General features: G+C 45.2%; 1 protein-coding gene across 6 annotated transcripts in view; it reads right to left on the reverse strand.

The window, feature by feature from the left end:
• Arhgef28 (Rho guanine nucleotide exchange factor 28) overlaps window positions 1-14,891 on the reverse strand; it is a 297,367-nt gene that overhangs the window by 107,515 nt on the left and 174,961 nt on the right. The window contains exon 1 of one of the 6 annotated variants that reach the window (XM_087625794.1): window positions 12,560-13,085. Within the exon in view, the coding sequence (XP_087481920.1) occupies window positions 12,560-12,644 (85 nt within the window). The 5' untranslated portion in view covers window positions 12,645-13,085. 6 annotated transcript variants of the gene reach the window in all.

Raw genomic sequence — 14,891 nt, forward strand, 5'->3', positions numbered from 1 at the left:
TCTCTTCCTGATATTTACCGACAACCTGCTAATTGAATGACCTGCTGGGCCAGCCCAGGCTTCTTCTTCCTCTCTGACCTTTGCCAACGTCCTCAAGGTGAATGAACCCACTGCCATCATCTGCCAAGTCTTTGCAGACCAACAGGCTCTCCTTCCTGAGTTCCTGCCACCACAGTCCCGTCGGGTGAGGGGTGATAATTTCACTCCTCTGGATAGAGGTGACTTTCTGGTTGGATCTGACCAGTAAGCAGAGCAAACGTGACAACACAGACCCCGTGTGCTTCCTCCACCCCTGATATCAACAGTGCGAGGACAGTATCATTTAATCCTTTTACTTAAAACATCGGGTCGTAGTGGCAGAAGGCTGTAATCCCAGAACTAAAGAGGCTTAGACAGGAAGGAGGATTGTGAGTGGAAAGCCTGTTTGAGCCACCCAATGAGATTCTGCCTCAAAAAATTAACGGAATAGATTATCAGGTATTTTCGCTCTTCTAAAGAATTAAGGGAGCATCAGGCAAACTTGCAAATGAAGGAACCGGGGAAAAGGAGGGGAAAAGCATCTAAATGAGTAAGAAGAAATAAAATATGAGATACAACAAAAGTATCGTCTTCAGTGCTCTTGTTCCCCATGACAGATACTGAACCCCACTGCTCTGACTACATACATTGAGCTTATTACAAACTGGACACTCGTGAGTCCATTCAGTCATCTGTCCCAAACAACAAGGGCAAGGACACCACGATGTCACTCAAGTCCCGTCCTCAAGATCACATGACCGATAACTGGCAGTCACCTGCAGGTCTACTCTAAGTACTCTGTTACTTGGGTCACTGAGTGTTCTGTTATGAAGCACAGAAAAATTGCACTTGACTCTGGGATATACTCTGGCAGAGACTGCTCAATTTAGAGTTCGAGGTTAAATTACAGTTAATATTCCTAACATTGGTGGACACTCCACAGAGGTTCTTGCATGAACATCTGATTTTGTGAAAGAAAAGAAAGACGGTTTAGTCGTAGTGCAATTTTCTTGTTTGTCTTTTTTTTCCCCAAAAATGTAGATATCACACCCTTAGAAACTGACATATGTTAGAATGTTTCACAGAAATTATTTTAGATATTCAGCTACAGCTCCAATTTGGCATGGCCAACAGTTCTGAACTGTCTTTTGATTCTCTCTCTCTCTCTCTCTCTCTCTCTCTCTCTCTCTCTTTCTCTGTGTGTGTGTGTGTGTGTGTATGTGTGTGTGTCTGTGTGTGTGTAAAAGCAGTCTAGATGAATTACCTACAATCATATAATCAGTTTTTATTATTCTTAGAGAAATGAACTGTCAAAAATAATACCATTTAATTTCTTTCTCCACAAATTATTGCCTCTGGAATACAGCACACATCTGAGACAGAGCGAGCATGGTTTTACCCTTATGGTTACAATGTACAAGTAGGAGAATACGAAATTTCCATTGGCTTCGTAACCATAGATTACCCTAGACAGATGGATTATAAATGCAATTATAATCAACTTGTAACAAATACATTATAAATGCAACATCTATGGCATGTACATTAAAAAAATTAAAGAAAATAGTATTTGAACAATGTCTGGAATTTTCCCAGTAAGAAGTCTCGTTAATATGCTACAGTATGACTTATTTCTAGGTATGTTTGCCTACTTCCTGGGCCCCCAACGTGTAATTTCTTCTAGCAACTTGCTGCCAGGATATGACAGTGTAAGCCTGGCTGGGAACACATCCGTAAAACAGCAGATGTATAATTTCATTTTGTTTTAAGAGCAAAACATTCAAAATACCCAGGAGGAAGAGCTACAGAGCAGAACTGAGATGCCGACAGATAGTGGCATGTCATGAGGTTTGCTTGTTTTTACTTTCAAATTTTTATGACCTACAGCTCCTAGATTTTCAAGAATAACATCTTTATATATAAAACAAGAGGAGGGGAGAAGTCCCTTTATTTTGTAATGTGTCACACTTCATACAAAACAGTAGTTTATCAGGAAGCCTCCTGTACCGATTAACGTGTGCAGAAATGTATTATCTGGAAATGTTTTCCCTACCTGTCACATATACTCTCCAGACCCACATGGGTGTTAACAAAACCATGTTTTTTTTCTAGTTAGTTATTCTATTTTCTGTTCTTTAAATTTCCACTTGACAGTTTCTTACATGTACACAACACATACAGACGACTCTCATTGTCTCATACCCCTGTATACCCCACCTTGTCCCAACAAATCCCTCCACAGGTTTGCGGCTAGCAGGGTGAGGTGGGCTGTGGATGGAGCTCAGTCAGGGAGCCTTTCTAATGTGCACGAAGCCCTGGGTTCTCTCCCAGAACTACCGTGTAAAGGGGATGGAGTACTGTGCCACAAACCCAGCGATGACCAAGAACAAACCCTATCCTTTGCCTGCTAAGTTGTCTCCTAATTTAAGGGACCTTTGCCAAGTTCTGGAAGGCAGAGAAGGCCCTTGCACCTTCGGGGTGAGCCACAAGCAGATATGAAGCTGTCTTCACAAGAAGAACCACCATTCCCAGAGAACTGTGGCCATTCTCCTCAAAGCTCCCTGGCATTAGTCTTGGCATGGAAAACCTCGCCTCAAGCTCTTCTGGGCTAGACCTGTGGCTACACAGAAAATTATCCAGATTCCAAAAAGCTCTTCATCCCAGGAATTTCCTGTGGGTTGGAGAGAAGCTGGGTCACTTGTAGATCGCAGTCTGTTTCCAGGAAGGAAAACCAGGAGACCTCTGACCTTCCAGTGTCCTCAGAACTTGCCTTGCCCACTGGGATCATACCTCACTGTCTGGTCCTGTTACCAAGAGTGGTGGCTACAGACAGGCGCTAGTGAACTCCAGAGGTGAAAGGCCTTTCTCAGACGATCAAATCCCCTTTTCCATCCCCAGTGAAATTTGGTTCTGTTAAGTCAGATCCTTTTTTTTTAAGATTTATTTATTTATTAAATATAAGTACACTGTAGCTGTCTTCAGACACACCAGAAAAGGGCATCAGATCTCATTACAGATGGTTGTGAGCCACCATGTGGTTGCTGGGATTTGAACTCAGGACGTCTGGAAGAGCAGTCAGTGCTCCTAACCACTGAGCCATCTCTCCAGCCCGTTAAGTCAGATCTTTAGCAAAGTCCTTTTCTGCTGTTTGAAAAACCCAATGGTCACAATTATTGACTGAGAAACTACCCCTCACTCCACCCCCACCCCAATTCATCACACCTAAAAGGCATTGAAGAAAGTGGCGGGGGCGGGGGTGGGGTGGGGGGTGTTGCAGAGAGAAAAAGCCATCTCTTGAGAGCAACGATTTCCCCCAAGTCTTTCCTAGTCCTCTTTCCTAACTAGAGCAGCACCAAGTGGTCTTTTCCAAAGCACATGTTTGCACTTGAGAACAGACTCTCAGTGTGTAAGCAATTTGTTTCTGCTCTTGCTTCCACAGAGCCGTCAAGTAGGTGCTGTGTTGGTCTGGACTCTGGTGTGATTAGTTCAGTCAGCAACCCCTTCCCTCTTGATGCCACCCTCTAAGGTCCAAAGCAAGCAAGCATAAAGGAAACATTGGCGAGCTGTGGGGGGAGCTAACACAAGACACAAGCTCCAAGAAAGAACTGAAAGACCTCAAATAGAAAGTGGGCTGGTTTTTCCAAAACCACTACAAGTAACTCAAAAAACATAAACAAGTGGATAAGGAAGATGTCCTCCCATGTCATTATTACAGGAACTCGGTGAATATTTCAGACTGTTCATATGGAAAGACACTGGCACACAGGCGTGTTCAAGGAAAATGAAAAATGAACTTGTTCCTTTCTAATGCTGCAAGGAACTTCAGCTCCCCAGGACTTGTCTCCAGAGAAATATGTGCTTTCATTCCCGAAGTACCATCAAATTTACTGAAATCCACCATAGGCAGGGCACTACATTAACACAGTAGAGAATGATCTATAAATTAAATATTAGAAATATGGGGTTGGGGATTTAGCTCAGTGGTAGAGTGCTTGCCTAGCAAGTGCAAGACCCTGGGTTCAGTTTCCAGCTCCGGAAAAAAAAAAAAAAAGAAAGAAAGAAAAGAAATACAAAGTCATTTGTTTTTAAGTGCCTTCAGTAAGAACATTTTGAATGAATGAGTGGGAGAATGAATGAATGAACGAGTGGGAGAATGAATGAGTGAACGAGTGGGAGAATGAATGAATGAACGAGTGGGAGAATGAATGAACGAGTGGGAGAATGAATGAATGAATGAATGAATGAACAAATGGGAGAATGAATGAGTGGGAGAATGAATGAACAAGTGGGAGAATGAATGAAGGAACATGTGGAGAATGAATGAAGGAACGAGTGGAAGAATGAATGAAGGAACATGTGGGAATGAATGAAGGAACGAGTGGGAGAATGAATGAAGGAACGAGTGGGAGAATGAATGAATGAACGAGTGGGAGAATGAATGAATGAACAAATGGGAGAATGAATGAATGAATGAATGAATGAATGAATGAATGAATGAGTGGGAGAATGAATGAAGGAACAAGTGGGAGAATGAATGAATGAATGAGTGGGAGAATGAATGAATGAACGAGTGGGAGAATGAATGAATGAACGAGTGGGAGAATGAATGAAGGAACAAGTGGGAGAATGAATGAAGGAACATGTGGGGAATGAATGGAATGATGAAAGCTAAGTACTGCCTGGCACTGCTCAAACCCTTTTATGTTTCTTCCGGGTGAGAAACTCTCCTGAATTCCTACTTCATTATCATGAGGAAACTCTGGACAGATTAGCATGAAAGAGAGCTGGATATGGGATTTATCCAAGATCAGGGCTGTCTACTTCAGGATAAGGGAGATTATAGGCACAAACAAGTGGTTTCTCTTCCTGGGGCAAGCAGTGTGAAACAGGTTGGGGCCGCTCTGAGAATGGTTGGGCTTTTCTCATTGCATCCAGATCATGTGAATCATGAGGAAATGAGGTATACACACAAGGTCAGACAGCAGTGCCAGGCTCAGTTTCCCAGGCTGTTCTCCATTGCCTACATGTGACGATGACACTCAGTGGTCTTAAACACCTCGGTGAGAAGCCATCAGGCTGGGCTCTGTGTATATGTCTGGCCATCCTTCCACCACAGTGCAAAAGAAGACATATGGTAGAAGTTTCTGGAGAGGGCATCTGGGACAGCATCCAGGGGCAGAGACCACCAAGGTTCTATCATATGAGAGGCAAGGGAAAGCCAAATCGGAATAAAGAACAGAGAAGGCTATCAGAAGAACCCATGCCAAGCAGAGAGGCAGCTGAGAGAGAACTCTGAGGGGTACAAGGAAGACCTGGGGAAAAGGTTCATGAGCTACATTTGAAGGAGAAGTCAAGACAGAGGTTTCTAGTTTGTGAGAAGAGACGTTCACTTGAACTTGCTGGGAGACCCTTGGCATAACTCAGAACTGAATGAATTTATTAGCCAAAGCTTGAGAAGTAGGGGCGTGAGTAACTATGGGAGCCTCGGAGACAAGTGCACAACATGGAGCCCCACAGGCAGGGCCTTACCATTTACTTGCTACTCTTTGTGTTCCTTCTGACCACAGACTAGCTTTGTATAAGGCCATGGCTTTGCCACCAATCCTTCTAGAGATACCACTGGAGAGAAAGTCATTTCCCTCCAAATTCCAGTTTGAGAAAAACCAAAAGGGTTCTGACTAGCCGTGTCCGGATAATGTGCCCACCATGACCCTGTGGAAGGAACACTGTTGGTCTCATCTGTGTGAGATCCTCGTTTCAGTGTCCCCAGGAAGGCGCTCTCTCATGTGCAAGCACCGTGGCCAGAGTAGGAGAGCTGCCCACTCAACTATGTGAGTGCTGTTCGGCCAAGGGAAAGCTGCCAAGCAGACAGATAACCATGCAGGCCAGGGAAACAGGGTTACACAACATTTCCATGTCCTCATGAATCAGCGGTCCACACGACTGGGCTCTTTTCCATCACTTTGTTCTGCTGAGTGTATGTCTGACTCTGCACATTCGTTCTGAGTCTTCCCTGCTCAGACCTCATTGGTTCACCAGGCTCCTGATAGGCATCATCATGACACCATCCACCTTACCTTCCTACAGCTTTTCGAGTTTTGTTTTGTTTTGCTTTGCTTTGTTTTGAGTGCTGGGAATTAAATAAGCACATGTCTTACATATGCTGGGCAGGCACTCTACCAGCGAACTACATTCCCATCCAGGATGCCTTCTCTTCACCATGAAATTCAACTGTTAAGTCTTAGCGGTTTTTCCCTTGGGAGCTGGGGAGAAGTCTCCTAAACACGCAGACAGTAAATTGTAATACTGTCTTCTTTGCCCCTACAGAGATGGGAGTGGGGAATCACTTTCAAAACATTGACTAAGTATTTGTTCAACTGAGGGGAGTAAGAGGCTCTGTTAGCTCTGTTGTTTGCCTCGGGCCTGTGTTACACCCCCTATTCTTGTGACACAGAGACACGAGACGCCTCTGGGCAGAGTCTGGCACTGAACCTGCTCTCTGTGAAATTAAGCAGGAACCTCTCCAAGAGCAAAGACAAGCTGGTGAGTTATGTCAACTTGGAGAAAGGTTTCTCTTTTTGAGGCTGTCTGAAGTGACCTATTCACTCAGGCATTCTCTTGTAAATTTCTAGATTAAACCCAAACACACACCAGTACCTGTGTACACACACACACACACACACACACACACACACACACACACACACTCACCTATTCCATGAAACTTCATGAGAAGGAAGAAAGAAATGAATAAGCTCATTTAGTAATAACTTTTAAAGGGAAACTAATTAAACCTCTGAAACGTCATCATATTTCTAAGTGCATATGAAGGGTGACTTTTCAGATCAGATACCTGTCCTTCGAAGATTAAATGAGCTCACTTCCAAAACCAAACCAAAGAAGCATGGTGTCACATGCCTACAGTACTACTCTGGAGAGGCTGAAACAGGAGGTTCATTTGAGACCCAGAGTTTGAGACCAGCCTGAGCAACACAGTGAGACCCCAGCACAGATGGGAAAACAGAATACCATTGTCCCCACTCCTGGTACACTTTATTGCTCTGCCCACACCTCTCTTGATCTCACAGAAGACAGTAGGTATCCCAGCATTCTCAATCTGTAGTGTTTTGAATTTGGGTGGCCTCCACAGACTAATATCTGAATACTTAGGAGTGGCATTGGAAGGTGTGGCTTCGTTGGCGTGGGTGTGGCCTCACTGGAGTGGGTGTGGGCTCATTGGAGTGGGTGTGGCCTTGTTAAAGGAAATGTATCACAGGGGGTGGGGCTTTGAGGTTTCAAATGGCCAAGCGTCTCTCTCTCCCTGCTGCCTGCCGATCTGGATGTAGACCTCTCAGTCACATCTCCAGCGTCACACCTGCCTGCATGCCACCACGCTTCCTGCCATGACGATAATGAGCTCAACCTCTGAATCTTTAATACTCCCCCAATTAAATGTTTTCCTTTATAAGAGTCACCCATGGTCATGGCACTTCTTCATAGCAATAGAAACCCTAGCTAAGACAAACCCTTTTAAGGTTCCAATTTTCCTATTTCCTGGGCCCTGTCCACTAGTTCCCAGGCTCAAAGTGTGAGTGTGCGGCGCAAGAACCATGCCTGAGGTGGGGAGGTGCAATGAGACCTTTCCACCCCCGGGGCGAGTCCTTGCCATCCTCCATTCATTACCCCGGTTGAAAGGTGGCACGCTTCTGGGAAACAGAATCCTCTTACGTTCAGTGTCTGTGCTCTAGGCTTAGTTGTGCTATTCCTGGCTCCAAGGCAGAGCAAGTCCTTCCCTCCTTCTGGGCCTCAGAGTCCACAACTAATAAAGGACGGTGACATCACATCTAGCACGCAGGGAGGGTCTGCCCCTTTCTTTTTACACGGCAGCACGTGTGGGACGATCTCGCTCATGCCATTATTCCAGTCCTTCCTTTTCCTTCCTGGCATGGCTATTAGTCTCTGCATTTCCTGGAATACCTTTGGGATGTGAAATAGCTGACGCTAGGTGACTTATACATTAGAAGGATTTTTTAGCTCACAGTTCATGGGGTTTTAGGTTAAAGCAGCATAGCAAGGACTCTTGTGAGGGCTCCTTGGTTAACTTACTAACAGCAAACACAGCAGCAAGAGGTTGTTGAGGGAGAAATCCTATGTAAGCCAGGCCACCTGAAGACAGGAAAGGGCCAGTCTTGCTTTTTCATAACAATCTTCTCAAAAATGAACAAGGGTCCCAAAAGAACGACTTTAATCCCTTCTTAGGGAAGAAGCTTTTAAGACCTAATGACCTCCTCTGGGTCTTTACTTCATCAAGGTCTCTTCTTCTCAACAGTACTATGTTGGGAGTCAAACGGCCAACACATACGCCCTTAGGTAGCACAAACCATACTCAAAAGACAGTGTTTTCTAAGCCTCAGCTTATAAAACACAGATAATCTTATTACAGAGCTATCTTATTCCCTAAGTCAAACATCCACTATAGTTTAATTAAAAAAGATATGATTGGCAAAACATTACATAGTACTGTTTAGTTTGACTTCCAAAAATTCTAGTGCTAGCCAAGCTCTTCAGGGTTGTCAAATTTTCTCGTTTGCACTGGCTCCTTAGGAACTACAGAGGCTTTGCCCACACTGAAAAAACAAAACAAAAACAAAAAAAAAAACCAAAAACGATGGTGCCTCTCACATTCTCTCTCCCTGAAGAGGGACCTGCTATGACCTGGAGAGGAGAGAATGAGAGACACCACAGGGGTGAACAAAATACATGAAGGGAAGGTGTGTGTCAACATCTCCAAGGGGCCTGATGACTTACACTAAGCACACTCTTTCAAGACTGCATGACAACGACTGGAGCCTTACATGAGATACAATCTCTGTGAGATTTTTATAATTAATCTTTGATTAATAAGCATTACATTTCTTAGTTGAATTGCCCACTGAAACCAACAAAACAAAAACCCAGGCATTCCTATATCCCCTGAAGCAGAACGGTCATGGATTCTGACCTACTCTAATCATTAACCACTGGGCTCCAAAAGCGACTTGTCCTGGAGCTGCCTACAAGATGACGGAGGACAGCTTCTGAGAATGGCCCTCCCAGGACTTGTGGCCAGCTTGGCTTTAACTACTTCCATGGCTTCCCCTTGAGATACCAGTCACTTCCAAAGAACAGTGACATGGTGTCCTTTTCTGGAGACAGGAGGAAAAGCAAGAACTAAGTTAAAATGTGGCTTGGTGGGGTTTCTTATTATTACAAAGCTTTATCAAAACTTCACGTCACTCTGTTAGGAAGCTGGGAATGTGTATGCATCTGAATATCCATCAAAGAAACTGGAAACAGGGACAGGAGAGGGCCTCTGAGGGAAGGCAATACAAGCAAAGAGGGTGAAGAGGGGGAAGCAACAGAAGAAATTAGAAGAACATATATCTCCATAAATACAAGAGATGTTTGCTTAATAGACCATAAATTCAGAGCCCTAAGATCCTCCTTCAAGACTTCCAAGGTGTCTGAAGCTCCAGAGCCTAACTTCCCTGGTGATGAGGAGGAGGAGAGAGGAGCCAGGGAGCTGGCTCAGCTAGAAGAGTGGTCCTCGAGGACCTGCGTTCAGCCCCCAAGTAAAAGACCAAACATGCTGGCACAGGCTTGTAATCCTGGCCCAGCATTGCGGAAGCAAAGACAGGTAGATGACTGGGGCTTACCCGACAGTGAACCCAACTGAATTGTAAACCCCAGGTGTCAGGGAGACATCTTGTTTTAGAAAAGGTGGATAGCTCTTAAGGACAATGTTGGAGGTTGACTTTTGGCCTCCTGCATCGGGGGAGGGGAAGGGGGAATGGAGGGGGAGGGGGAGAGGAAGAGAGTGAGGGAGAAGGGGAGGGAGAGGGGGAGAGAGAGAGGATAAGGAGAAATTCTTACTGTTGAAGACACACTAAAAATGTCATTTTTCAGAGACCAGGAAGCACTGCTCTTCACAAAACAGCCACTGGGCTGCAAAAATCAGATTTATTGGGCCAAGTGTTGTGGCAACACTTCTTTAATCCTGGTGGCTGGGAGGCTGAGACTGGCAGATCACTGAGTTCAGGACCAGACTGGACTACATGGCAAGTCCAAGCCAGCCAGTGAGACCCTGTCTCAAAAAAAAAAGAAAAAGCCCGATTTCTTAGTTGTTGGGTTTTTGGGGGGAAGTGGTGGTTTTGCCACTAAGTGGGGGAGGGGAAGAATCCCAGCACTAACTTGTAACCACCTGTCACTCCAGAGATGCTTGTTGAACACATCTGATCATCTCTTTGCTGAATCTCTCTGAGCTCTGCTACCTTCATACGGAGGAAAGGGTGGCCAGGATGGGGTATTTCCACAGCCCTCTTGGCTCTCTAAGAGCTTCTGGGTCTGAGGAGTCTGTCCAGCTGATATTAGAAGAGGACTGGCCATTTTCTTCACAACTAGGCTACCACCAACGCTCCAAGGAAGAACGTACACTCCGTAGGCGACCGGTTCGCCATGCTGCTCCATTGACTCCATTTTGGCAAAGAGTTAATCACCTTCCTAGCCAGCTACTTGCTTTCACTTGAACCGGGTTTAATTTATACATAGCTTTGCTATGACTTTCTGCTCTGCCTCGGGCTGGCACGGCTCCAAATTAGATTTAAAGGGAGGGTGTGAGTCATGTGTTCCTACCACTCTAGTGGCCTCTCAAGGTTCTCCCTGGCTTCCAATCATAATCCCTTCCCTCCCAGCTACCTGGAGTCCCAGCCCCCACAGTATAGGCACCCAGTAAGCTGTCTGGGCAACAGAAATAGAAAACTGAAGTAACCCACCCTTGCTACTCTCCCCTACGCCACAACTAGAAAAATGCACCCTCGATTCTTGGGACCTCCATGTATCTCCCCTCTTGGGAATAAGTTCAGTTGTGTTTAAAAAAAAATTACTGTTTGAAAATAACTTTGAATCATGAAAGATTTGAAAAGGTAGGAAACATGCAAAGATTATCACAGATAATCTTTACCTTGGTTCACCTATCTCTGAACACGGGCTTACTTCTACATGCCCTCCTGCAGGAACATTTCCCCAGAGTCATTTAATGGCGAGACACGATAGCCCATTAATCTATGAACTGCATCCTCTAAAGGGAGACAGGCTTTACCACTGATATTTTAAAATCCCTACCTTATATCTATAAAATCAACAAAACTGTATAAAATAAAAGGAACCCCTTTCTTGGGTACAAAATAAAGAAGAAATTGGTTTTAAGACAGGATAGCAAAACGGTATGTTAAACACCGAGTATCTGATGACTGCATTTTAAGGATAGCAGTGGACCAGCCTGGGAAAGGTGTTGCGGCCAAGGCTTCCTGCTTCCCCTCAAGGCCAACTTAGCATCTTCCAGAGATTGCTTAAAGCCCAGCTAAAAGGCAAACAAACAAATGAACACCTTTCTTTTATCCTAAAAGGTCAGAAGAAAATCCTTAAAGCTAACCACATTTGACGATAACTACTAGTCCATCTTCTATGGGAATGCAAGGTTTGAAGCTAATCAGAGACGTGAACAAGAGTCTATCCTCCTGTGGGAACACAGGGTACCTTAGGAACACCCTGCTGTACAGAGCCGTCAGGCTCCAGAAGACAAAAGCAGGAAAAACACCTCTTCTCCTGCCACTTTCTACATCCCTTCCCCCTGGAGTTAGAGGCATGACCACACATGTCTCTATACAAGACAAGGAATGGAAAAGGATGCCCACTAACTCGCTGGCTTTTCTTTAAGCCTCAGAAAACAACAATGGCCTCCTGTGATGCCCACCCCAGGACGGGAGAGTCTCTTCCCAAAGACCAGTCCCTGTGGTTACCAAGCCCACACTACAGTGAGGGCCCAAGAAGCAAGAGGGACTATTCCAAGCAAGTCTCTTCCACCATGAGCCACCAGGGTCCCGGGCCCTCCTTCCTTCAGGTTGATCTCGCTTACTTGTTATTACTGGAGGTGAGCAAATGGGTCTCTGGGTTCTCTAGAGACTTGCTCGTTGAAATCACTTTATCCAAACCCTTTCTTTCCAACAACTACAAAATCACTAAATAGGACTCCTCACGAACAGATTTCCCTTAAATAATTAACTTCAAAACAAAACCAAAAAAGAAAAACAGAAGCACACGGTAAGCAGCAAGCACAGATTCTCTTTAAGCTCTACAAAGTCTAGACATGTTTAAATCAACAGGAGTCTTTATTGTCAAAGTAACTCCAAGGTAACTGTGATTAAACAAACTCAAAACATTTACCTTGTACTGACCCCCGGACTCGTCCCAGAGCCACACATTTTTTTTTAAGTATAGATTATGACACTGAGGTAGATGTTAAAGTACAGGGGATGGAAGGGGGGAATGCATGTACCTCGGAAGTCCACATACAAAGTGTTTGCAAGGCAAGAGCTCTAGAAAGACTTGTGAAAACAGGAGCTTTAGTTGCAAGCAGCAGGCAGGGAAAGGCAGGGCAGAGAGGTAAGAACAGGAAGGTGCATGCTGGTCTGATTCTGGGCAAACAAAAGGCTCCATGATCTACCTTTCTTGGATGCCCGGCGCCGAATCTTCATCTTGGGGAAGGAAGGCCAGGAGTAGTTGAAAGGGGAGTCCGAGTCAGAATCCATTGTTTGTTTGGGTAAAGGGATTAGCTGAGGCAGAGGAGTGCATGCAGACCGTGCCCAGCCAGGAGCCTCCCCGTGATGTCAAAGGCAGGAATGGGGCTGGGTGAAACAGTTCCAAACTCGGGGAGGGAGAGGCAGTAAATGTTTTGCTTCCTTCGGGCGTTCAGGCATGTAGACCAACAAGGAGGCTGTAAATATTAAAGCCAAACCAGAGAAGCCAGAGGGGGGCAGCGGGGGACCTGGAGTCTGGCTGATACATCGCTGTCCAGTTATTCAAAAGGTCACCAGGGAGCAAATGAATCATTAACTCCCCTCTTCTTGTGGCTGGATATGGAAATGAAGAAGGAAAGGAGCTGGAGGAGAGAGAACGCCGCCGCTGCTGCCAGCGGGCCGGTGGCGTGGCGAGCTTCCGAAGGCAGGCGCCTGTTTTGCTGAGAGCTAGGAAAGTTGTGCTGTGCTGCGCTGGGTGATGAAGGCTGGTTTATCACAGCCAGTCCGCAGCAAACGCAAGCCTGTCTACTCCGAAGTCGTTTATTACTGGCTAGCAGGACTTGTAGCTTGTGCTTGTTTCCTGACCTGTCACCGGGGTTCAGCAGTCAGCCCTAAGGGTTCGGGTGACTCTGGAACTCAGTTCTGAACTTTCAATCCCCCTGATCTTGCTAATGGCTCATTTACCACAAACCAACCATTCCTGCAGTCCCCGCTAAACCCTTTCCAGTGATCAGCAGGCAGTGGAAGCCCACATCGCCTTCCCATAAACCGCAGTTGCCACTCACCAGGCTTCCCTACTCTCATAGGCGCACAGAGATGTGTGAACCGAATAAGATTAGGCTGAGCAGCCAGTGTCTACAGGGAACTCACAGGAGAGTTTCTTTAAAGAGCTCTCTAAAGCACTTCTGGCAGAAGAAGGAAGGCCTATGTTTATGACATCTGGGGATGCCCAGAGAAAGCTAAAGGAAGCAACACGAGAGGCCATTCAACCACGCAGGCTTGGAAAACAGCAGTGTATGTCTTCATTAGCATTCATCTCTTTACTTCAACTGTTTCTCCGACTGTTGGCCGGAGGGCTGAGCCAGGGAAGAGACAGTATCACAGCCTGCTCTGTGGTAGCTGAGCCTCTCTGATCAGGGAGGGGCGAGGGAGGGGCAAAGGCAGAGATACGGTGTGGGCGGGGCCTACTGGAGTGTAAATTCAAGTCACAATCAGAATTGTGTAGACTGTTACTGTGATTTCATAGAGCTGCAAGGATTGAGCCAAAAGGAAAAATGAGTACTTTGCTATTTTTGTAGCCTTTGTTCTTAAGAATAAATTACATATTTTTCTTAAACAGATGGGTACAACTGTAAGAGTAAATTATTCTCAGCCTTGAACAACAAGCAAGAGAATTTCACTTTATATATGATCCTTAATGAGAGAGAGAGAGAGACAAAAAGAGAGAGAGAGACAGACAGACAGACAGACAGACAGTATTGTCAGGGAGACAGCTCCAGGCCTGACAACTTGAGTTGTATCCCTGGGTCCCATATGTTGGAAGGAGAGAATGAACTCCTTCAAATTCTCCTTTGATTTTCACGTGGGCCATGACATACATGTCCCCCTCATAAATAAAATGTAAAAATAGTGTGTGTGTGTGTGTGTGTGTGTGTGTGTGTGTGTGTGTGTGTGTGTGTATTTGTGTGTATGTACCAAATAGAATCAAATAAAAAAGAGGTTATGCGCTTGAGGGGAATATGGGTGGGTAGCTGGGAGGGAGGGAAGGAGATACTATTTCAATTAAAATCATTAATTTTTTTTAAAAGAAAGCAAAGTACAGTTGGCAAAGTGTTTGCCTGACACGCATGCAGTCCTGGACTTGATTCTCAGAGCTGCTGCTGGCCATGACTGTGCAGGCCTGAATCTCAGTGTTCGGAAGGTAGAGGTGAGAAGATCAGAAGTTGGCTACACAGCAAGTGTCAGGCCAGCCTGGGCTACATAAAATGCAGACCACTGGACAAATCCTCGGGACATGCCTGGGACATTGCAGGCTTTTGCTGAGTGAATGAGTCGTGCCAGTTGGTCAAACCAGGGGGGTGACAACCTTCATGTGATGGCTATAGCATCTACTGACTGCAGCCATGTATTTTGACGAAGCATAGGATTCTTAACACTTTAAATATTTTTATATGTATGTAATCAGTATAGCTTTATTTGTAGAAAGTACATTGTTTATCAGTAAAGAAAATTTCTAGCTTCCCAAAGCTTCAGATAATA

Source organism: Rattus norvegicus, chromosome 2, assembly GCF_021556685.1.
Source record: "Rattus norvegicus strain SHRSP/BbbUtx chromosome 2, alternate assembly SHRSP_T2T, whole genome shotgun sequence".
In the NCBI taxonomy this organism is placed as follows: Eukaryota; Metazoa; Chordata; class Mammalia; order Rodentia; family Muridae; genus Rattus; species Rattus norvegicus.